Source organism: Miniopterus natalensis, chromosome 17, assembly GCF_054644295.1.
Source record: "Miniopterus natalensis isolate mMinNat1 chromosome 17, mMinNat1.hap1, whole genome shotgun sequence".
NCBI classification, from domain to species: domain Eukaryota; kingdom Metazoa; phylum Chordata; class Mammalia; order Chiroptera; family Miniopteridae; genus Miniopterus; species Miniopterus natalensis.
Genome location: NC_142097.1, coordinates 30,014,517 through 30,039,122, shown reverse-complemented (window position 1 = coordinate 30,039,122; position 24,606 = coordinate 30,014,517). Strand labels below are relative to the sequence as shown.

Sequence of the window (24,606 nt, the reverse complement as noted above, 5' to 3'; positions counted from 1 at the left end):
GAGTATAAAGGAAATCGTAGACAAAGAATCTCAGTAACAAGGTTTTGATTAAGCCTGGTTTGCTAGTATGTGTGAATGAATAGGAATAGTTCATGTATACCTTGAATAAACTCTCACTAAGGAATCCTGAATGTCTGAAGGCATAACCCCGCACACAAGGAAAAGAGACCTGTTTTAAAAGCTTGGTACTATGAGACAGATATAGCTCTGTCTCTGCAATAAAATAGGCCAAATAATCCAAGACTATGTCAGAATACAAGTCCCATTCACTTTAGTTTCTGAGCATTCCTGCGTCTTTCATCCCATCAAACCACTGAGATTCATTCCACAGTAAGAATTTTTAAAAATTCAATCAAGGATCATAATTAGATTGATACTACCCATATTTCCACTCATGATCAAACATCTTCTTTACTGGATCTACTATCCCTCCTGTGACCCAGGACTAACTGGTTGTACATATAGCTTTAGTCATGTCCAACTAACAATGACCAATTCTAACTGGTTGTCTGGCACTGTCTTTGTTAAGTCCTCTGCCTATAACTAGCCTAAAGGAGTAAAAGCATATCTGCTACAAGAGCAGATGTCGTTCTTAGGAAAAGCTCTCAGTGCCCATCTGTCTTCTCCGTTAATTTGAACGGGGAAAGGAGAATGAGCTCTCTTCATTTCCAGTCTCGAAGATGCTTCTCAATTTATCATTTGTACAGGGACAGAGAGCATTATTTAAATAACTAAGGAAGGCGCTTATACGGTTAGAAGGCTAAACAGTCACCCTGATGCCACAATTCAAGGAAATACCTTTTTTCAAAGCGTTATCGAAGATATATCCCTCGGATAACGGATCTTTGATCCGAACTGCATTATATATAATAATGGTGATTTATGGTTACTTTACTGCAAAATAACAAGTTATTTCAATTTTTTAAAAGACGTTTAGTGTTGCCTTGGCTCTGTTGGTTGGAGTGTCATCCTGTATACTGAAAGGCTGTGGGTTCAATTCCTGGTCAGGGCACATACTTAGATTCTGGGTTTGATTCCTACTTGTGGCGCATACGGGAGGCAACAGATAGATGTCTCTCTCTCCCCACCCTTCCTCTCTTTCTAAAATCAATAAAAACATTTTTTTTTTTTTTGAAATACATCTTTATTGACTTCAGAGAGAGGAAAGGAGAGGGAGAGAGAGAGCTAGAAACATCAATGATGAGAGAGCCATTGATCGGCTGCAGCCCGCAACCCGGGCATGTGCCCTGACCGGGAATCGAACCCTGATTGCCTGGATCCTAGGTTGACGCTTAACCGCTGAGCCACGCCCGGCCGGGCTAAAAACATATTTTTAAAAAGATATTTAGTGTTACTTCTTATACTGAATACTGAGTACACAGGAAAAGAATTAAATAAATATAAAATATTTATCAAAAAAATGTTGTGGAAATGTTATCTCAAATATGGTGTAAAAGATATAACCTGAACGCATAATTACTCTATGACTTTTCTGAATTATAAACATTATAAAAAATTAAACCAAAAAAGGCAATTTAATAATATATAAAATTTGAAAACTAACTTGGATTTTATAAATATATGATTAAATATAACTAGCAAAGTCATGGATCATAACACACAATTGCTATATTCACAAGTGACTTTTTTCTCCTTCCATTTGGCTAATGTATGGGGAGTGAAACACAATAGTAGTGCTGGAAAAGACTAAGCAAAATGGAGAAAGCATTTACCATATGGATTCTACATGTTCAGTAAAATGAAAGAACTAATTTTGTAAGATTTTATAAACACAGTTTCATATAGCCTGGGCCCAAATCTTACGGTCGTAGAGAACATTTTATGAACTTGACCCCAAAGGCAAGGGGAGTAAAGGCAAAAATAAATGAATGGGACTATATCAAACTAAAAAGCTTCTGCACAGCAAAAGAAACTGACAACAAAATAAAGAGGCAGCCAACCTGATGGGAAATGATAATCGCACAGTAGCTCCAACAACGGTTTAATTTCCAAAATATATAAAGAACTCATAAAACTCAACACCAAACAAACAACCCAATCAAAAAGTGGGCAGAGGACCTGAGCAGACTACCTCTACCAAGAAGACATACCAACAGCCAATTGATATATGAGAAGGTGTTCAACCTCACTAGCACTTAGGGAAATGCAAATCAAAACTACAATGAGATACCACCTTACATCGGTTAGAGTGGCTATTTCAACAAGACAGGTAATAACAAGTGCTGGAGAGGCTGTGGAAAGAAGGGAACCCTCATTCACTGCTGGTGGGAATGTATAGCCACTATGGTACAGCCACTATGGAAAGCAGTCTGGCAATTCCTCAAAAAATTAAGAATAGAGCTACCATATGACCCAGCAATCCCTCTCCTGGGTATCTACCCGAAAAACTCCAAAACATGTATTCGAAAAGATATATGCACCCTATGTTCACTGTAGCATTATTCACGGGGGCCAGGACATGGAAATAACCAAAGTGTCGTGCAATAGAGCTCTGGATAAAGAAGATGGACATGCACACAATGTAATGCTAACTATTCAACCATAAGAATGGATGAAACCCTGCCATGTGCTACAACATGGATGGACCTGGAGAATATTATGCTAAGTGAAATAAGTCAGGCAGAAAAAGCTAAGAACCATATGATTTCACTCATATATGGGATATAAAACTGAAACTCGTGGATACAAACAGCAATGTAATGGTTGCCAGAGGGAAGGGGGTGGGGGGATGAAGGGGGTCTTAATACATGATGACGGGAGAAGATACGACTTTGGGTGGTGGGCACACAGAGCAATATACAGACCTTGTAATGTAGAAACCCACACCTGAAGCCTGTATGGTCCTATTAACCACTGTCACTCTAATACACTTAATTTAAATAAATAAATAAATAAATAAATAAATAAATAAATAAATAAAGTTGACTATTCTTAGACACTATGTACATTAGTGTGCAACTTAATGGGCTTAATTTTAGTTTAAGGACAGCCATTCATTCCCTCAAGGTTAAGGTGAAATGGTTAACAAACTAGAAAAACAACCTTCTGGCCACAGGCAAAATAATAAGGCTAAGAGTTAGGGAAGAATAAACAACCATTTCTGGGTAGGAGGGTGGAGAATGTGATGGGGAAAGCACACAGGAAGTCTCAATAGTACTTAAACTTTCTACTTAAGTGCTGAACTCTACAGGGATTCATAGGTATTCATTTATTATTATGCTTCATAAGTCAGCTATAGTTTCCAATATTCTTTTGTGTATGTCAAATTTTGCACTATAAAGAAGAAAGTAAATTTTCCATCCCCCCCAAAATAAAAAGAAAGCTCATGTCATTTGCCCAACAATATGCATAACTACCAAATCTGGCATTCAAAGTAAGGGTCAAATAGAGAATTTTTATTCTGATTTTAAAATCAATCAATTAATTAATAAAATTAAATGTCATTGTTAAATCTAGCTATATAGACCATTTGGAATCTGCAAAATAATTCCTCATTAGAATCAGTTTAATAAGATAGATTGTAACTGAAATTTATTGACTACATTACTACTGACTTGGATCCCAAAGCTTGGAAACAATTTAGGGGTGGGAGATGGAGAATGCCCTGCTTCATTGGAGCAGATCAGTTAATGGAGACTGACAAAGAAAGGTTCTTTTAGAAGTGGGGTGACAGAGAGTAAATATTAGGTTACTTTGTGTTAATCTAAACATTCTTGGTATTCACACTTCCTTCTATTAAACTTCACTGAAAAGAGGAAATTCTATAATGATGACAATAAGTCAGATGGCAACTCAACTGTCTTTTGTAAGGGCGGGAGCTTTCAAAGGTGTGGACTGGAGTGGAAAGAGCACAAGGTTTGGCAACCAGATAGACCCCAACTCAAATTTGAGCTCTAGGACTTGCTAGCTACACGTTCATAAACATTAACAGAGAGAGAAGGCAGGGGATGGGGAGGCGCACAACATCCTCCACAAGGAACACAGACCTAAATTCTAAAGTGCCCCAGGCAGCTCCTGTATCTCTGTATCTCATAGGCAGCTCCTGTATCTCTGTATCTCATAGAAACCATAGTTGGTTGTCAGAGTTGCCGAGAAAAAGGCTACAGAAAACAGATATAGGCAACAGGGTTGAGGCTGACCTACCATCTCCCACATTCTCCTCTAAGCTGTACAGAGGGAAAAGCTCTCGTAAAGGCAATTTATCATATCTTACATTAAAGTCCTCTGATGTATTAAAGTAGCATTTTTAAGCCGGACAAGAGTCAGAGAAGAAAGGAAAAACAATGCCTGCCAACTATGGCTTCTGGTGTTTATATATATTTTTTCTTTCTAAAAAGTATTCACAGCAGTGGTTTTTTTTTTTTTTCTTTGCTTCCTAGAATAAAATCTTAGCTGATCATGTGAATTTCTGAACCTGTTTAAAAGTCAGAACTTGCAAACTAAAACAAAGCTATTTCTGTAACTGTCTGGCATTGGGAACCAGTGACTGCTGCCCCAGCTGGATTAATGTGCATGTGAAGATGCTAACTTCAGAGGCGACTTCCACGCCGTCTAGATTCTGATTCAGCAGCTACTGAGCGACTATGCAGCACAACAGGCAAGGTGCCCAGCTTCAGAGTCTGAAATCTTTCAGGTTGACATTTATAAAGATGTTGAAATAATGATGCATCCCTGACCACTTAAATACTTCTGTGAGAAACTGCCAACACTGTTCATTTCAGATTATAAAGACTATTACATAGTTTTCTAAATAATACGTTACCTTGTCAGCAACCATCTACACTGTCTGACTCTGCCTTAACTAGCTCATTACTCCTAAATACTAAGGGATGCTCTTGTAAGCCTTTGGGTCCTCTCCCATTCTGCCATGAACTGTCCACTGGAGGTATCCTTCTTTTATCATGTTATTTATGTGACGCTAAGTGAGTTGTTTAACCTCCATGAGACTCCACTTTCTTAGTTGCAAAGTGGGGATAAATACCCACCACACAAGGTTGATGTCACAATTAAATAACATACATAAAACCCTAGTACACGGTGGGTATTAAACACAGGTGAGTTGACTCAGAATCCCAAATCTGTGATGGGCCATTTTCACCCTGATAGCAAACTGGATCCTGCTGCTCCTATATTGAGAAGCCGTGATGGCTGCCCACTGGTAGACAAGCTGAAACTCCTTAACTTCCCAAATCAGGCAAAACAAACTTGCTGCAACCTACTATTCCTAGCCTCATCCTCCACCTTCCCTTCTTGGCATATGAATTCATTCTGTTTTCAGAAAATGTTCTTCAAACCCTAATGCTTCTACACGTACTAATTTCTGTCTGGAGTGACACCACCCACCCTGCCACTTCCCTAGCTGATGAACCAAACACGATCTCTGCTGCGAGTTTCCCCCGACTCCCTAGATTTACTTAATTGCTCCTTTCTCTTTGCTCCAAAAGCTCTTTTACTTACCTATATTACAGCAATTACTTTGGACTGCCCTTGTTTTTTACTATCCTTATACCCTTTTCCTCCCATGAGAGCACATTAATTCAGCAGCTCCCAAGCTAGCAGCACTGATTCTCTCAGTACGCCAGAACTGAGTCCTTGTCACGGTTGTTCCCCTGGCATAGTGTCACGTACATAATAAATCCGCAATAAATTAGTAAGGTCCAGGAAATTAAGGTGGCTTTAACAGAAATAATAATGGCAAAGAGGAAAGAGTGTGGTATTGCAAAGTGAGCCCTCCTGGCTGCTGCTCCTTTTGTTCCACCGATGGGAGTGGTTTCTTTACCCTTTGCTATCCTGAGGCCTTGGTCCTAACTATCTAGAAAGCCTTGGTCCCAGTTTCCATGACATGCCCAGCATATTCTGAAAACAGATTTCCTCTGAAAGTTAAAAATGCCCCACTTCAATCCTCTGTGAACAATGACTAACATTAGTACCTGTATTTTTGTGATCTTTGTCTTTATCTATGGGTTTGACAAAAAAGTCCTGAACTTACCAAACCTAAGACGACTTTGGTTGTAAGATATGCCATTGTTGCATCACTGAGAGAAAAAATGCTGCCAGTTACATTATGGCATTGATTATAAGAACCACATTAGTTTCAGAGACAGAGAGAAAATAATGTATCAGGTTTCAAGGAAAACATTTGATTCCTGCCTGCTTTCTTTACACTATTAGCAGAAAACAAAGAAACAAACTAAAAACATTTAAAAACGTCATTGTTATCCAGAATCTGACACAAAGAGCTAGGGAGGACATACCTTGGGGTTGAGCACAGATGGTGACAGTAAAGTGGTAAACAGGCAGATCAGTAAGTCTCCGAAATGTGACAGAGGGACTGAAGCATCACTTGTTCATTCATAATATTAACTGAGCAATCAGTATGTGTCAGGCACCACACTGGGGCTAAGAATTTTACTGTGAATAAAATCAGGTAGGACCTTTGCACTTAGGGTGTACTGTCTTGTGGTTCAGGCAGAGTTGATAAAACAATCACAGACATCAGTTTATGATCACAAACTGAGATAGGTGATATGAAAGAAAGGAACAGGATCTAGGAGATATATGGAAATAAAATACCTGGGGTGGGGCAGGGAACACATATGCATTTAAGAATATTAATGTTCTGTTCAACAACTTAAGGAAGATAGCCTTATAGCCTGTGCTTCCTATTCTGAACACACCTACTATGCAGAAACTTTGTAAGGTGTTTATTAACATTCTAATCTAGTATTTAGAACGCAGTAAATGCTATTATTATCAATTTAAATTTTTAAAAAATGAAATAGCATCCATTTTGTACTCACAAACATGCATGTAACTCTCCATCATGAGGAAGTACACAGAAAGGAACATAAGCACTGCAAACTTACTTATTCTTCGTTCTACACCTTCCTTTATTTTGGCTGTTCTCTTGGACAGGACCAGGTATAATCAAAGAACATTACCAACTCTGTGCTGCCCTCTAGTGGTTACTATACAAGACAGTCTATTACAGGGTTTTGCTTTTTTAAAAGCCTTTCGAACAACTGGAATTCTAAGAAAACCAGTAAGAGAAAGTATATGAGTATAACTCCTTAGTTTGCTATCACTGACAGTTGGTGAAGAGTTGCTCAGCACTGCTATCAATTTATTACTTTAATTACAAACATCTCTCATGCAATATAAAAGCACAAATCGATACTTGTCTTAAAAACAAATTCTTATCACTTATTAAGTTCCATGATCTATTATTGCATTATATCAAGTGAAGTCTAAGAAATACCCTAGTTATACTGAACACACACCCACACATATCTCAGCTTCGAAACTAAAATAGTACTAAAGATTTCAATTCTCAAGAAAAATTTCATTTTTGTTTGAATTTGTTTAAATTTAGCATTTAAATATGTTCTGATTTGGTTAATAATTTAAATTTGATAGCCAAAAATTTGTATCATTATAATATCACAAACACTGTATAATGCTTACAACTCATATATTGGGAAGATACCTTATTATCTCAACAAGCCTGAAACAAAATCATTTCTACTATTTTGGAAGTAATTAGTAAAACTGGTTTTTTTTCCTAACAAAGAAAAAAAATTCCAGGAGAACAGATAAACTGTTTGCTAAACAAGTGTTTGGGGTGGGAATGGGGACAAGAGTAGGACTATTTATTCAACCAAAACAAGTGGACTAAGAAAACAACAATATGAACAAACCTAATGATAAGAGAATCCTTTCTCATACTATACAGCTTAACATTAATAGAATATTTTATTAAATTATTATTTATTAAATAAAATATATATCCTATATATTTTCAAAAAGTACTGGAGGCAACTTTCAATGAAAGACATGTATAATCACATTAGTAAAACAAAAATAGAAAGTAAAATCCAAGAGAAATGAGAATGCAAATATAGTAGCCAGTTTGTTAACTAAGTTGCTGGTATTGTGCTTCAAATTTGGGTCTCAGGTTCCTAGCAACCAGAAGAAAAAGGAACTCCTGATTTACATGTTTCTTATATTGAAAGGGAGAGCAAGACTTTCTAATTCCTAAAAAAGTATATTTTCTGGTCTTAATTCTAAATATAATCTCTCATGTGGGCAACTAATTAGTGACGTAATTTACAAACTCAACAAGAATTACTGTAAATTCAGAAATGAATGAATTTTATCTGCTGAGTGTTTTTGTTTATTTTGTTTTGCACTTAGGAGAGGCTAAATAAATATAGTTCAAGTTTAAGTGATCCACCTTAATCCAAACTCAGAGCAGTGGAGAGATAACATGTCTTCAAATATAATTTTGCTCCACTGAAAACAGGATAAGAGTTGAACAATGTATAATTAAGAATATATAACCTTTAGTTAGAGCCTGAAGTCTGTTATTTTTACATTTATTTCATATTCATTTATTAGGTTAAAGCTCCTTGAGGGTAAAGGTCTATTTTCCAGTTCCTTTGTATCTTTTACTGAGGAATGGTCACAGTAGACTTTCAGCTGGTATTAAAAATATACTGATGGCCCGACTGGCCTGGCTCAGCGGTTGAGCATCAACCTATGACACAGGAGATTGTGGTTCAATTCCCGGTCAAGGCACATGCCCAAGTTGTGGGCTCGATCCCCAATGACTCTCCTTCATCATTGATGTTTCTATCTCTCTCTCCCTCTCCCTTCCTTGCTCTCTGAAAATCAACTAAAAAAAAAAAAATACACACACACACACACATTGATGAAACAGAAAAACAAACCTTGTCGCTACTGGTTTTGTTCTTTTGGTGAAGGTTTTTTTTTTTTCTTTTTTCATTTTTACCTTGTAACAGTCTCCAACAGGAATGATTTCCTGAATGTAAACAAAGGAGCCTTCATTCTAGTAATTCCTCCCAGGATCTTTAGACCAAGAGCAGTGGTCTCAAAGTTAAGATACCCCTGTTTGAATTCCATTTCCACTGCCCCGAAGCCACATGACTTTGAGGAGCCACTCAACTCCTCTGTTGCCCAGTAGAAGGACAAGATCATTCATAAAATGACCTGTAATGGTTCTTTTTGGCTCTAAAAATAAAAAAAAAAGTTCTATTCTGGGTTTATTAAACTACAAGTCCCCCAGTTTTTTTGGGTTTTTTTTGAGGGGAGGATTTTCTTTTTTAATTTCTTTTTAAAACCTCTAAGACCAGTCTGGTCCATGAATGGAATGGGGTAGCCTATAGTCAGGTCATTTGGGAGGAATTTGAGGGGAGAAAAAAGAGTACTCCTTTAGTGAAATTTTACAATAAGATCATCTCAAGAGAGGAGGAGGGCAGGATGGTGCTGGTACCCAATAAATAATCTGTGTGGATTCGGTGATTGACAAACTAGAAATACCTACTATTTATAGGTTCACTGGAACAGATATTACAGATGTAAATATTGCTTGTTGTAAAGTTAGACCTATAGATTCAGAATTATATTTGAGACAAAAAGTAACAGTGTTTAGAAACTGTTAATTTGAACACTTTATCACATTAGAGATTCTTCAGGAGAGCATTAACTATTTATATAATCCTACCATTGTTTAAGAACACTGGCAAAAAGCAGAAATAAATCTCTTCCCTGGGCTAGACTTTACTTAATTGATCTTTTTTAAATGACATTAAAGTTTCAGGAAATCAAGATATAAAAGATCAAAGGGTCCTTTTACTATCTCCTTTATTGTGTACCCAAAGGCAATTCTCCAGCTACTAGTGCATTTTTTCCTTTCAGGAATCTAAACAGTTCAGGAATGCTGCTCATTTGTTTTGGGGGTGGACGAATAGCATCTGTGTGTAACACACAGCCCAATCCTGCGGGAAATACCAGAGTGTTTCAAAGGAGTCCTAGATGTCTTGAAACATGAGCTCTTCATCACTGTTCTCAGAAGTTTCCCTAGACTATCTGACTCCCTTCTGCCTGCTACATTCATGCACTCATCCACCAGACATTTTACTCAGTGCAGTCATAGGCGGGCACTATGCTAAATGCTTGTGCTATTATGCTAAACAATCCAAGATCCCTGCTTTTACAGTATTTACTTTCTAGTGTTGGGAGAAAAACAATAAAAAAGGAAACAGCAAAATGAACTAACTTTCAGATACCAAAAGATAATATAATCCAATCTGACTGGACAGAGGAGTGCTAATTTAGATTGGGTAGTAGTGTCTCAGCCAAGATCCACATAATAGGCCAGCCAGGAGAAAACCTGAGAGAGCAAGTGCTCCAGGCAGAGAAAAGGCCTCAAGGCAGCAAAATAAGTGTGGGGTGTTTACAGCACAGAAAGAAGTGTGGCTGGAGCACAGTGAATGCAGACAGATCGGAGATAAAGTTGGAGAAGTAGGCAGGGTCTAGATTAACTGGTCTCATGGGCAGTGGAAAGGAGTTTGGATTTTTGCTTGACCTCATCTCATACAACCTGACTCTTCTCAGGGAACCTGAATTGCCTTTTGCCTTATCTCTTACCTTTAACCTTTGCTAATTCCAAACAGGGTGATTGTGCTTTAGCCTTGCATTATGTCAGAATGCCAGTCAGTTCATTTGGGATATAACATGTATATTGGGGTCAACACAACATGAAAATGCAAGCCCCTGTTAAAAAAAAAAAGAAGTCAAGATCGCAACAGCAGAGTATTAAACCAAGTACAGGGCCCAACTAAGCTCAGGGCCCTTTTAAAAGTAGGGCCTTGCGCAACTACACAGGTAACAGACCCAGGAACCTCACCCGGATCTTGATAAATGTTACTTGGAAAAAAAATAAATGCCTTTTACTGATGAATGACTTCTGTTTTCATTTTATCTTATCTATCAATCATATAAACTTATCTAAAACCTTCTCAACGGAGTAGCCCCTGAAGCATGTGGCTTAAAGGAGGGTGCCAGGGATAAGAAGCTAGGACACCCAGACTGGCCGAGGCAACCTCATGTCATTAGTATGAACTAATCTAACTGGAAAACAGCGATTATTCAGCCTAGTCTCAAGCAAACTAGAATTCACTGTTCTTACCATTCATTCAAATGCATTACTCTTCCTCTTTCAGGTACAAGGAAAATCTTGTAATATATAGCTACCAAATAAGCAGCTGCTTGTAATGCTAGATTAACTGTTAGGTATTTCACATTGCCAAATGGACCCAGCAACTTTATTAGACAGACAGACAGTTACGAAATAAGCTCAGTGACTAACATACTAAGATTTAAGTTGCAATTTCCTTAATTTATATTATCCATTAAAAATGCCAAAAAATTAGAGACCAAAATTTAAACATAACACATCTTTATAATCCTTCAAGTCTTCATAAAGTCTGAACACCAATAATCAGATAAGAAAATACTGTGTGACTATCAAAATTTTTTTCCTTTTCCAACTTCACTAATTCTCTCACTTCCACCCCCAAAATGATTTGTATAAAAAATAAACTATTTTACCTACTATGTAAAGTTAGGCACGATCATAGCTAACTAGAAAGGGTTTACAAGGACTATTTATTTATGGCCGAAGAATGACATTACGAATTAAAGGTGCCGAGTCTGAAATCTCAGTCCAGCCCCTGATATTTTAAGTTCGTAGTCAACATCTCTACCTGCACAAGGTTGTACTAGCCTTGCCCTGAGCTGCTCCCATTCCATTCAAGGCAGAATCCATTATTTAGCATTGGTTATCATAATGATTTATGCATTATCAAGAGCAGACTCAGATCAAAAGAATTGCAGCCAACATCACTTTATTGCTGTCAAGATTATAGTACCTTGGAAAGGAACAGTTTCATGTGCAATTACGAAACAAAATAAAATAGAATCCAAGATAAAGACACTATGACTGACATTTATATGTACTGCTACTTGTTGCTACACGAAAAGGTTGCCTAGAGAGAATGTTGGAGGGAATGTACTCTTGCTTTCAGTGACATTAACATTTGCACAGGGTTTGAGTCTATGCTGTAAGAAATTTAAAATACGACATCTTGTCCTGAAAGAGCTGACAATCCTAAATAACTAAGGGAGATAGAGATGAAAAAGCTTTTCAAACATTCTCATGAAACAATACAAATAAGTTTGTAGAATCATAGAATCTTGAGATTTTTGTGCCAGAGCAGACAAGTCAGAAGGTGCTTGGATTTTATTGGCTTTACAATTTTCTGGCCTTGTCACCACAAGTTAATCAATCACTCACTCAAGGTGACCATCAACACTCACCTGGACTACTGCAATTGCCTACTTCCATTTCTGCCCTTCTCCCTTTAATCCATTCTCTACAGCATAAACAATAAAAATGTGAATCAGATCCTATCACTTGTATACTTCCTAATAATTTTAGACTAAAATCCAAACCCTTGGACATGGCTTAAAGGCTCTGTATTATTTGGCCCCTGTATGCCTGCTTGGCCCTCGCTTCCTAACCCTTTCCTTCCTGCTCTCCATGCTGGGAACACGTACTTGCTCTTCAATGGTAGGTAGCTCTTTCTTGCCTCTGGGCCTTTGCATGGCTTGGAATTGTCATTGTACAGAGAGCGCTCATCATCATCAACTGGGACCAGGCTCAAACGTCAGCTTTTCAGTAAGACTTAACTCTTCCTCCTCATCATATAAAATCACACTGTTATCTAGGAATGGCGGCGGGAGAGCTCCAGCCACCTCGGCCACGAGACCCAACCCGGCCTGTGGCCGCCTGTGGCTTGAGATCGCCATCGGCCTCCCCGAGAGTGACCGGGGCCGCCGCGACCACCAGCCGTGCTAACCGCAGACTAACTGCCATCAAGGTGCCCAAGGAGGCAGCATGAGCGAGGCGGGCGAGGCCCCCACCGCCCCCACCACCTCCAGCGGAGGCGGCCGCCGTGATCCCCCGGGACCCCGAGCCCAGGAGCCCGGTGGGCCGTGGTGCGCCCCAGGCCGAGGCCCCGGCGACCGCAGCCCTCCCCGCAGGAAACCCCTGTGGCCCCGCGGGCCCTGCCTCTTCAGCCCAGCAGGCACTGAAGACGCGGAGAAGAAACTTCTCGCCACCAAAATCCTTGGCATGGTCAAGTGGTTCAACATCAGAAATGGGTATGGATTTATCCATCGACATGATACCAAAGAGGATGTATTTGTACATCGCACGGCCATCCAGCGGGATAAGCCCCGGGGAGGGGCGCGCAGCGTGGGATGCGGACACGCGGGGCTCGAGGCGGTGGAGGGAGGGGAGGTGCAGAAGCGCCCGCGTGGCCGGCGCAGGCGGGTATGGGCGCGGGGGCACCGCCACGCCGCAGCCCGGCGCCAGCCCTGGTGTGGCTACTACGGCAGACGCCCGGACCTTCCCCAGGGCTGCCCACGCTGCAACGATGAAGAAGGGAGTCCCAGAGGGCGCACAGCCTCAGGGGCCGGCGCATCCAAATCCAGCTTGTCCGACGCGGTCCCGTCGGGACCTTCCCGCCCACGACCGGCCCAGCTGCGGGGCAGGCTTTAGAGAACCCACAAGCGGCCTGTGGTCCAAACCGGCCATCCGTCCGCCGTGGACACCTGCGCCCCCACAGTACTGGCAACAGAGTGCGAGACGAATAACCAAGAGGCAGACACTGGGATGTTTACGATGATTCTTTATAAAACAAATTAACGTAAAAAGAGAACGTCAGCCAGTCTTTCCAGCAATTTTCCCAGGAATGCCTGCATAGAAGAGAGCAACGTGCCCAGTTTCAGCAACCACTGTGTGTGTGTGTGTGTGTGTGTGTGTGTGTGTGTGTGTGTGTGTGTGTAATTTTTTTTTCTGGTTTTTACTGTTTTGGTAATATGAATTGAATGAAGAAATATTAATACCACATGGGGAGAACCCCAACCAAAGAAATCTGAAATACATAGTAAATGTCGTATCCTCCCCCCTTTTCTGTTCATTTTGGATGCTGGCGCTAAACTTCCAAGTGTTGTGATTTAAGAAGAAATTGTATGCCCTTCTCATTTATTTCTAGGATGAGGAGAGGGTAACATTTTTGCTTTCTTATGTGACTCTCTCTTTGAAAGCGTGCAGCATGAAGTTCCGCAAAAATAAGTTTTTTGCCCTTGAAAGAAACAAAAGAAAATAAAACCACACTATCATCTTATTCCATTGCCTTCCCTGCCCAGGTGGTTGTGTGAAATTCCCTTATTTATGTACCTGTTACTGGATGATCTACGGAGCGGTCAGAAGAAAACACTCCCTAACAGAAGTGACCTTGTTTGACTTTCTGTTGTAGCCCCAGGAGGCCGAACGGGGTCTGGCCCAGTAAGCGTGGGATAAATAAACGTCGAATGACTGAAAACCATGCCGCTTCTCAGGCAGCTCTGGCCATTAGAAAGCCTAACATTTACTAACTTTCACTACGCCTTTAGCGGGCACTGCGAAAACCACTTCACGGGCATCATCTCATTACTACGATTCCCATTTGACAAACGAGGCCGCGGGAGTCTTAGGGCCAACACCTGGCCGACGGACACAAGGCCACAGTGAAGAGCCGAGTGCGAATCCAGCCCTGACCTGAGTCTGAGCTCTTACCCGCTGCGTTGCAGTTCCTAGAAAGCCGCCTCCTTCCCTTTCGGTGACATGGGCTACGCCGCCTGTCCCCCCCAGATCCTAGTCCGCCCTGTGGCGTAAGGGAAGGAAGCTCCGACATCCCCGACCCGTCTCCTATCTCAGAGCAACATCCCCGGGTCCTCCGGCCCTCCCTTAACCGATCCCGGTCACTCTCCTCTACACAGACTTCAGCCGGGCGGCGCCTGTCCCGCTCCACAAGTGGTGACTTCACGGGGCCGGTCGTCACGGGCCACCCGGGCAGTGGGCCGAGAAAACGCGCGCGAGTGTTCGAGGGCGCTGGGCTTCGTGGTCACGGGAAGGCTTCCTAGGACGCGGGGTTCGTGAGCCCAGGTGCGGGGAGGCGAGCACAGGCGGGAGGCCCGCAGTCCTCCGGGCAGAAGGACCGCGCGGGACAGCGGGCGCGGAGGGCCGCTCGGCCGAGACAAAGGCTGATGGAGTTTAGGACCGTCAGGGACACAACCCCGAGGGCTGACGGGGCGCACGCGGAGAGGAATGGAGGCGCTTTCCTCAAAGTTAGTTAGGCAGGTAGGTGCGGGAGGAAAGCAACGTGGGAGGCGAGAGAAATAAAACAAAACGCGAACTTACCTGTAACCTGGCAACCCGGCCGCCGTAGCTCGACTACAGGCCGAGAATCCTGAAGAGCCCGGTGGCCAGGGCGGCGACGGGCTCACCTCGGCTATCGCGAGACCGAGCAAGCCTCGCGAGTTCTCATCTCGTGCGTGACAGGCGTGCGTGCTTTCGGGGCGCTATGGGAGGGCTCTGGCGTCCGGGATGGAGGTGCGCCGCTTTTTGTGGCTGGCGCTGGAGTCCCCTTGCGCCGCCGACCAGCGTTGCGGAGAGAGTCGGGCTGTGTCTCGGGCCAGGGAGGAGCGGGACTGGAGGTGCTGAGAAGGGGCTGAGGCGGCTCGGAACATGGAGGCGCCCGAGCCTGGCCCGAGACCTCGCGTTGCAGCCGCCGCGGCGGCGGAAGAGCACGAATCCTTACGTGCGCGCGCAGCAGGAGGAATGGCGGCGGCGGAACAAGACGGTCCTCACGTACGTGGCCGCGGCCGCCGTGGGCATGCTGGGGGCGTCCTACGCCGCCGTGCCTCTGTATCGGCTCTACTGCCAGGTAGGGGCCGGCGCTGCCCCGGGAAGGGTCTTCCGAGATTCTTGTCCAGAGAGGAAACGGGCTCGGAAAGGTGACTCGTCCAGGGTCACCGGGGAACCTAGCGGCAAAGCTGCAAGCAGAACCCAGCCCGCTCTGGAGACCGTGCTCGTGCCAGCCACACTGCAGAGTGAAATTCCTTGATCCCTCAGCTCACCCGAAAGGTCCGCAGCCTACACTCCGGAACCGGCAATCTGCCTTACCCTCCAGCGGCTCACACACGTGCCCGCTTTTAAAATGTAGTTTATATATTAATACATAAGTTCTGTGAGCTACATGGTTTATGTGCGAACGTTAACCCTGGAAATGGGAGTATGCGTGTAATTGGTGCTTACGCTGGGAGTAGCTTTTTATCCATAAAAAGAGGCAAGAATTAGGCCTTTGAGGACCCCCCAGCCCCCATTAGTATCTAACTGTAATGTGCTTGCCCTGGGCTCCCTTTTAGGTCAGACACTAGGTCGTTCTCAAAAGCGCGGTCCTGGGGACCAGCAGCATCCACAGCACCTGGGAACTTGAGTGGAAATTCTTAAAGCTCTTGGAACGACTGAATCAGGAACTCCAGGGGCAGGGCCCCACAATCTGTGTTTTTAGTAAACCCAGTGGCTGATTTTGATGCAAACTAATGTTTTGAGAACCACTGGCAAAGGCAGACTTCACCTATTTCATATGTATTCTCCTTAGTTCTTAAGTAGTAATTTGCTGCTTTGGCTGGGCATTAGGATGACCACTGGAGCTTCTTCAGTAAACATGCCAGGGCTCTCCTATCCCCAGGGATTCTGATTAGGAGGTCTGGGAAGGGGCCAGGGATTTGTTTTAAAAACGTGCCACCAGTGAGAGCTATATATTGGGTTCATCAGTATGTATTTGAGAGTGGTTCCCAAACTTCTTTGTACGGGGATTCACCTGGTGAGTTTTTTTAAAATCCTGACATCCAGGTCACATCCCCAAACAGTTAAATCGGAATGTCTTGGAGTGGGAGGCAGGCATTAGTAATATTTTAAGGATTCCACTGTTAATGCCTGGCTTACCTCCCCAGAGTGTACAGAGATTACCTTGCCTTTAATTTTTATAATGACTGAAGCAGAAGTCAGAAGGACTTTTCAGTCTCCTAATACCAGCATTTATGTGGGAAAGTGCATTTGCTTGATTTGTGGAGGATGAGTGTGGAATGTGAGTTCTCATCAGAGGCCAGCCTGGAGGAAGCGTGAATCCCAACACTATGAGTTGGTGAAATCAGTGGAACTGAATCCAAAACAGCACGTATGAGTCTCAAACCATATGGGGAGGGCAGAGTTTGATCGTATTCCTCAGGGAATATTAGCAATGTCCAAAGACGGTTCTGGTTGTCACAACCTGGCAAGAGGGTGCTACAGGTATCTGGTGGGTAGAGGTTAGGGATGCTGTTAAATATCTAACAACGAACAGGACAGATACACCTCACCATCACTACCACCACCACCAAAACAAAAAATTATCCAATCCAAAAAGTCATTCATCCCAAGGTTGAGAAATCCTGCCCCAAACTGAAGTGAATGACAATATTTTATGCACGTGTGTGCAAGCACAGGTCAGAAAAGTAAAGAAGTAATTTGTGATCCTAAATTTAAATCACAGTTGAATGTTAAATGACATTTCCAAAAGAGTCTCACTTTTGGAATCAAAACTTTAGAGGCAAAAATAAGGGATTATGTAAACCACTTAATACGGTGACCTCATTTTATGAGTCCGCAAAGTATGCCCAAAGAAAGTAAGATTTAGTTAGTTCTTGGAGCCAGTTAGTTGCAGAACTAGACTAGATACCAGGACAGTTTCTTTTCAGTGCCCTTTTTAATTTCTCTAATCATCAAGCTTACAGATTTAAAGAATCTGTATTCAACGACTGCTTGTCAGAAAGAGTTCATTAAGGAATCTATATTCAAGTGACTCAGATTCTTCAGGAAAAGGAGTTATAGCTTAAAACTTAAGTATTATAGCCTTCTTGGGTAGAAGAATATACTTATCTATTACACAAGGATAAGGGCTTGCCTTCTGATGCATCTTTTAGGGTTATAGTGTAATTGAAGGATGTCTCATGGCGGTGAAGTGAAGCTGGCTGACCTGTGTAAAAAGTGGAAGCTAGTAATACTACGTTTTGCTGGGAGTCTTCCCCTAACCTCAGATTTGCTATTTTTTCCTAGTATAGCAACAGATTAATTACCCAGATGCCAGAATTCTGGCAACCTCAAGTATCAGAAGGATGACGACCCCGGAAAAAAGAATATTGTTTTAAGCATCTCTGATGATAAAGGAAATAATGGCGATGAAGATAGGGAAGAAGTATCATACACAGATTATTCCGATGCTTTATGATTAGTTGATTCAGTAGCCGAAGGGGTCAAGTTCTCTGATGGATATCTGTAAAAGCTGTACTGTACCAAAGTTATAGGAAATTACAAAAACACTTACCAATGTGGAAAAATACTTACGATGCTTGAGAAAAGCAGACTACAGAAGAGAAGCTAAAATTAATCTGTGCTATAAAAGTTATAATATGAAAAAGGACCAGACAGAAATGTGGAAAATGGATTTAAGTAGTTTTACTAAAATGACAGGATTGTGTGTAAATTTTATTTCTATTAATAATAGTTGATAGGGAATACTACCAATAAAGGAAAGTATGTTTAATGCAAAGCTATTCTGAGCTGTATTATCAGTGGAGAGTCTGCTCTCATCCAAATGACATAACTAAGTGATTACTGAAAAAATATGACTTTAACCTTGAAACACCTAAAGTGGTTAAACCATTGACACATTCATAAGAAACAGTGAGAGTATAGACTTGGTTCCTATTGAATTATTAATTTTTTTAAAACTATGATTTTATCCAATGAATAGGTCATCCAGCATCTAAAAGTAATATGTAACATTGTGCTTTATTTTTCTAGACTACTGGACTTGGAGGATCAGTAGCAGCAGGTCATGGATCAGACCAGGTTGAAAACATGGTGCCCGTGAAGGACCGCATCATTAAAGTCACCTTCAATGCAGATGTGCATGCAAGTCTCCAGTGGAACTTCAGACCTCAGCAAACAGAAATATATGTGATTAAAGCGCTTATTAAAAGATTGCTTTTTTTCAGTGTAAAAATTCCTTTTTTCACTTAAAATTGTTTCACAACCTAGGAAATACTCATTTAAATTTAATTTCAAAATGTTGACCGATTCCATTACTGTAATTCTTTCATTTCCACAAATTACGTTTTGACAATGCTCTGTAGAATATACTTTAACTTTTAAGTTACATGGTACTACAGTAAAAGTCAGTTTGGAACAATGGGAAGTGATGTTTTTATTAGAATCATGTTAAGAGTTCACTAAGAAGTTCTCTGGTCTATACTAATCTTGATAATAGGAGCTGTCCTGTAATATAGTTGACTTTTCCTCAAGTGTAAACGATTGGATAAAAAAAATGTTGAAAATCATCCCTTAAAGTGAAAAGTAGAATTTACTAATTTACATCAAAAGTATCCCTGTTCCTTAAAAAATAAATTTTGAGGATCTTTGAAGTAGCCATACTAGTCATGTTCTGCTTCAGAAAGACTGTACCTTGAAGGTTTCCTAAAATCTTGACTAAGTGGAATCCAGGACTTACTGAAATTCTCTCTTGAATTGATGAATAGCCAGAAAAGCTTGATTATAACTCTTACTGGAAAAACCCTTATTAGTGCTCTCCCAGGTTGTAAACATGACTGAATCGCTTTAATGATTGAGGGTTTTGTAGGTGATAATTTTGAACATTAGTTCCAGTCACATAGTTGTATATAAGGTATCAGTGGCTAAATTGTTACATGTGACAGAAATTGATTTTTTTTTAAGCCTTGCAACTTATCTGTTCTCTCAAATTATTAGTGCTTTTTGGTTAAATAAAAGTTGTATTCAGTCAGTTTTACTCTGGTTATGAGTTAAATTTACTCTGTGAGCCAAGGGTAAGGTTGGTAACCTTTTAAAAAGAATTTTTAGTAAATCATGATGATATTTAGGAATAAGTGAAGAAGTTAGGCTTGAGCTGTAATGTCCTTGAACACATTTTAAATTAATTTGCAGATTATTGCTTGGTGACTTCGGATATGTGAGAGGACAATCCATAACTATGCAATAGAGCATTGGTTCTTCTCTGTTTGAAAATCAGATGTTCATGGGTAGTATTCACTATTTTGCTAACTTTTAGCATTAGTTTAGATTAGGTATGATGGTCTGGTGGATAGGAAAAATATGACTGATTTAGTAGGAAAAGAAGGAGCTGTGTGAGATTTAAGGTATTGATCATGTATATATTTTTTTTAAAAAACAGGTAGTGCCTGGAGAGACTGCACTGGCATTTTATAAAGCTAAGAATCCTACTGACAAACCAGTAATTGGAATTTCTACATACAATGTCGTACCATTTGAAGCTGGACAGTATTTCAATAAAATACAGGTACAACTAAATGCAAACTATAGAATACAATAAAAGTACAAAAAACTGTTTAGTACTAAATTTACTGCAGTGTTTTAGTAGGTACTGATTTCTGAAAACTCATTTCTTCTAAACTTCAAACTGTTTTTCTTTTTCATTGCTTATAACAGCTTTGTGGAGGTTTAGAGCCAAACCAAATGGAAATCTGCTTTTAAGATTAGAATTTGTTGATTCTCAATCCTTAAAGCAGAACTCAATCTGAGATGAAAAGATGCTGTTACCCTATCACAGAATTTAAAGATTGTTTAGAACTTAAAGATTATGTTTAACAGTGTGCTTAGTAAAGCCAAGAAGTGCACCATTAGCATCTATGTAATACAATAGAAATATTAATAAGTAAATGCCTTTTTATAACTTCTAGTGCTTCTGTTTTGAAGAACAAAGGCTTAATCCACAAGAGGAAGTAGATATGCCAGTGTTTTTCTACATTGATCCTGAATTTGCTGAAGATCCAAGAATGGCGAATGTTGATCTCATCACTCTTTCTTATACTTTTTTTGAAGCAAAGGAGGGGCACAAGTTGCCAATTCCAGGCTATAATTGAAGTCAGCAACTAAGTCCTGCTTCGAATTTGTGATTTTTGAAAAATCATGTATCTTGCCTTCTCAGAAGAGACACATTCTACAATAATGTATTCTATTCTGTTTTATGCCTTTTATTTTAAATATGTACTGATGTCCCCCCCCCAACTAATTTACCCTACTTAAAATTGAGAGAACAGGTTCAGCTTTTTAGCATTAGGAATCCACGTGCCTGTTTAGAATGTATGACTGTTCAAAACCAAACTTTGCTAAGTATTATAAGAAACTGCTTTGTTTCTTAAACATGTAGGCATGGCCCCCTTCCAAATATTAGCACTACATACTTGTAGCAATAATTTTTTTAAAATGCCGTGTTGTCTTAGGTTCTAGGTCAGAACTTCTGGCTGTATTTCTAAAACAGTTGGTTACTACTTTTTTCATTGTGTATAGTCACTGTTTTAAAAGCTCAAGATGGAAGAGGAATCACTAAGCCCTGTTTGAAATTTTGGTATCTTGAAATGAAATGCAAGTATCTACCAGGCTGCTAGTATTTCTTGTGATAGTTCCAAGTCCCTGAAATGTTAAAATGTAAGTGTGGGAAATGTGCAGATTACTGACATTAGAAGTTCTGTAATGAGCAACTCTATAAAAAAGATGTATTAAATTGTTTTAATAGTAATTTAATTGTCATTGTTATTTATGACATAAATGAATGCATAACTTATTTTTACTGTTTTCCAGTAGTCTTTGTTCCAAATAAAAGTATTAAATTGCATCAAAAAGAAAATAAAGAGAACATTTAGTATTATAAAGAATCATATTTAAAGGCAACTCGATGTAGTGTCCTGTGACCTCTTCAGGGTACCTGAAATATAAACTACAATATTAAGGTTTTTACAGCTCATAATTCTAAACATTATTATTTTAAATATGTTTTTATTGATTTTAGAAAGAGGGAGAGGGATAGAGAGAAACATCGATGTGAGAAACATCGATTGGTTGCCTCCTGCACACCCCCTACTGGGGATTGAGCCTGCAACCTAGGCATGTGCCCTGACCCATTGAGAATCCAATGGGTAACCTCTTGGTTCCTGGGTCAGTGCTCAACCACTGAGCAACACCAGCCGGGCAAGACTTATTTATAAAGAAGTGCAAATTAACTTTTATATTCGGCTTTAGTTAAATGAAGGCACTCGCTATTTTTCCTGAATAATATATTTAGTTTCTCACATTTCGTGCTTAACATCTATTCAGAATGATTTTGTAATAAAATAATACTTATCTACGCTCATCACAGCTGTGATGATTTCTAAATGTAGGAAAGCCTGTGAAACATAAGATGCTCCAATTAACCAGTTGGCTTCAGTACAATGAATTTTTCTTCTGTTGAAGATTTAAGTGAACATATGTTAAAACCAAGTTTTTTTGAGATAAAGCTTGCACTGTTACTCTTCTGTTTAAATTTCACTATTGCAGAGGAGAAATGTTCCACCATGGTTTTGATGTGCTGGTAGGTCTTGTCTTCTGGGCCTCAAAGCTGGACAGGGTCTACCTTTTAGAGAGTAGTTACCCCTAATGCAGCTAGTGAGCTGGTCCTTCACTCTCACCTAGAATAAACAGAAGAGAGTCAACCGTCCCCATCCTTCCCTTCCCCCATTCCTATATAACTCGAGAGCCACATACTAGTAGAGGAAAGGCGGGAATGTACTATTTCCATTGGGGGTGGGTTAGGCGAGGGGAATAGGTTAATAGGTTGTTAGTGGCCATGCATTCATTCATAAATAACGGGGTGACTAGTACAGCAAACAAATAATCAGGACCTATCTGGACTAACAATAAATGGCTTCTAATAGTCCGTTAACAGGTATTAATTGCACATAAAAGACAAATGTCTGATTCCAGTGCTAAAAAGTTTTTATTGGTCATCTGTTTTTGTTAGCATTGATATTTCTGTACATAAACCAATTCCTGCTTCCCAAGATTTACTGTTTTTAGTTAACAAGGTCACAAAGAATGTATTTCATTAGTGAACAAACAGTTCACTAGACTTGAGTGATTTGGAGGAAACTATATAATAATATTTCACTCAAAGTGTCAGAGACTCAGCTAGCCCTTAAAAACTGTAAATACTAACTAGGGAAAGTGATAACTACACTGAAATCATGCAGAATGGAGAATGAAGGTTGGATAAGTCAAAGTCTTTACCTCAAGAGTCACTGACTTTGAGTGCCCTTGCGGTGATGAACATCAATTTCTTCATAAATAGCTCTGAAACAAACAAGCCATCGTGGCAAAAGGGTTATACATCACTTTCAAAGTACTATTTTGGCTTTTATCCTTAACTAAAACTCGGGTGCCCTTAGCTGTTCCGTATAAGAGAATAAAACCAAAATCTCTGCCTTGAATCTTACATTGCAGCTTTCGCAGATCCCAGTGGTGGAATGCCTATGCATCTTAAAAATGTGTATATTATATAATCAATTCATTTTAATTGTGACTTAAATATGGTTAAAATCTGGAAAGTTTGCTTTCACTTAAAAAAAAATAGTTCAGCTTTTCCTGATTTTAAGACATTTAAAAAATTTATTGACTTCAGCTTATTTAACCTGTTATTACAGTCCAAACTCATGAGCCACCTTTAGCTTCAATGTCAGCATACCTAGTTTAACCAATCTCTAATTCCTTAAACCACTAATACATTCAGTGACATTTTATCAAACAATCACCTAGGGAAATTTCAAATCCTATTAGGAGAAAACACTTAATGAGCACCTAAACCTATCAAGATTTATCCATTAATTATTCCAAAATAGATCACTACATTGAGGGTTTAAACTAGGGGTCAAAACCTCAGATGCCTCCATATTGCCAGGCAGAGCAAATGAATGGATGCAGGGGGCCAGGTGCAGGGCCTGCCTAATTTAAAGGAGCAGCCACTCCTCAGCCCCAGCCTATGGCTAACGTAAAAATGCAGGCCTAGCATCTAAAAGAATCCAGAGGTCCAGATATTTTTTTGAAATGTCCCAGTGTTGAACTGTTGGCAATTAATTTTTAAATGCATATTTTAAATTCTGCATGGGTCCAACAAAACATAGCTATAGGCAGAGATACAGCTTGGAGGCTGCCAGTTTCTAAACAATGATTTCCATAAATTTGCTTTCATCATTTTTAACAATCTGGGGTAACCTTCAGTCAGTTGAAGTCTATGAAAGCTCTAATGAGCCTAACATCCCATAAACATGTATATACACTTGACCAGCAGGGTATCATAAAATAATGGTGCTTTAAGGATTTCAAATTAAACAATTTTTACACTTTTATTAATCCATTTTAAACAGACCTGTCATGTGTAGTGAAGACTAGAAATAAGTTCTTACGAGTTTTTTGGGGGATTACGAGTGAAAAAACAGCTAAAATATCCCATCAACATGGTGTTACTATGTCATTAATCAGTGACTAGTGGGTGCCCTTCTCAAGCTGGAGAGCACCTGACTTTCTGCCAAGGCACGAGGAATCCATTAATGCACCTGATGGTTCCAGTTACTCTTAACATGCAACCCCAGCACTTTTTTTGTCACAAGACCGAGAACGGTAAGACCATTAAGAGCAACAGCTCCCGTAAAACCTCATAAGTCATTTTTAATAAGGTCATCAATTTGTGCCAAGATCTAAGCAAAGTGAAATGGATAAGCAAGCCCTGTTAGCTCTGCTATCAAAGGGAACCAAGACAAATAAATTAATCATTTTGTAAATGACTTACTCTGTCGTGACAGCAGGAGCTAAGGGATCAAACTCCATTACCTCGTAGTAATTGGGTGGCTGGAGATCATTTTTTGTCATTGCTTTAGGTAAAAAAAAAAATAACAGTAAACACACATCGTGCTTTTTGAGGGAATATG

At 40.2% G+C, this 24,606-nt stretch overlaps 3 protein-coding genes across 6 annotated transcripts in view; 1 reads left to right on the top strand and 2 right to left on the bottom strand.

Moving 5' to 3' along the window:
* The window catches only part of STXBP4 (syntaxin binding protein 4), a 113,445-nt gene extending 101,216 nt beyond the window's left edge, over positions 1-12,229 (bottom strand). Inside the window, exon 1 of the mRNA XM_087826504.1 lies at positions 12,202-12,229. Coding sequence (XP_087682630.1) covers positions 12,202-12,229 — 28 coding nt within the window. The remainder of the gene's footprint in view (positions 1-12,201) is intronic.
* A 3,023-nt stretch (positions 12,230-15,252) lies between these two features.
* On the top strand, positions 15,253-21,386 carry COX11 (cytochrome c oxidase copper chaperone COX11). The gene is made up of 4 exons (XM_016207200.2): positions 15,253-15,656; positions 18,617-18,772; positions 20,022-20,147; positions 20,548-21,386. The coding sequence occupies exons 1-4, from the start codon at positions 15,294-15,296 to the stop codon at positions 20,728-20,730; spliced, it is 828 nt and encodes a 275-aa protein (XP_016062686.2). The 5' UTR covers positions 15,253-15,293; the 3' UTR covers positions 20,731-21,386.
* The window catches only part of TOM1L1 (target of myb1 like 1 membrane trafficking protein), a 38,511-nt gene continuing 35,267 nt past the window's right edge, over positions 21,363-24,606 (bottom strand). For 3 of the 4 annotated variants that reach the window (XM_087826218.1, XM_087826220.1, XM_087826219.1), the window contains 3 exons: positions 24,468-24,549; positions 22,913-22,975; positions 21,363-22,314 (listed from right to left, as the gene is read on the bottom strand). In XM_087826218.1, the coding sequence (XP_087682344.1) occupies positions 22,921-22,975; positions 24,468-24,549 (137 nt within the window). In that variant the 3' untranslated portion in view covers positions 21,363-22,314; positions 22,913-22,920. Of the gene's footprint in view, positions 22,315-22,912; positions 22,976-24,467; positions 24,550-24,606 lie in introns of those variants that run through there. The other variant, XR_015715872.1, reaches the window with a different exon arrangement.

Excerpts from the sequence above, each read along its gene's own strand:
- COX11 (XM_016207200.2), top strand. The coding sequence starts at position 15,294 with ATGGGAGGGCTCTGGCGTCCGGGATGGAGGTGCGCCGCTTTTTGTGGC. Across the intron at positions 15,657-18,616 it reads TGTATCGGCTCTACTGCCAG|ACTACTGGACTTGGAGGATC; the intron begins GTAGGGGCCGGC and ends TTATTTTTCTAG. Across the intron at positions 18,773-20,021 it reads CTCAGCAAACAGAAATATAT|GTAGTGCCTGGAGAGACTGC; the intron begins GTGATTAAAGCG and ends TTTAAAAAACAG.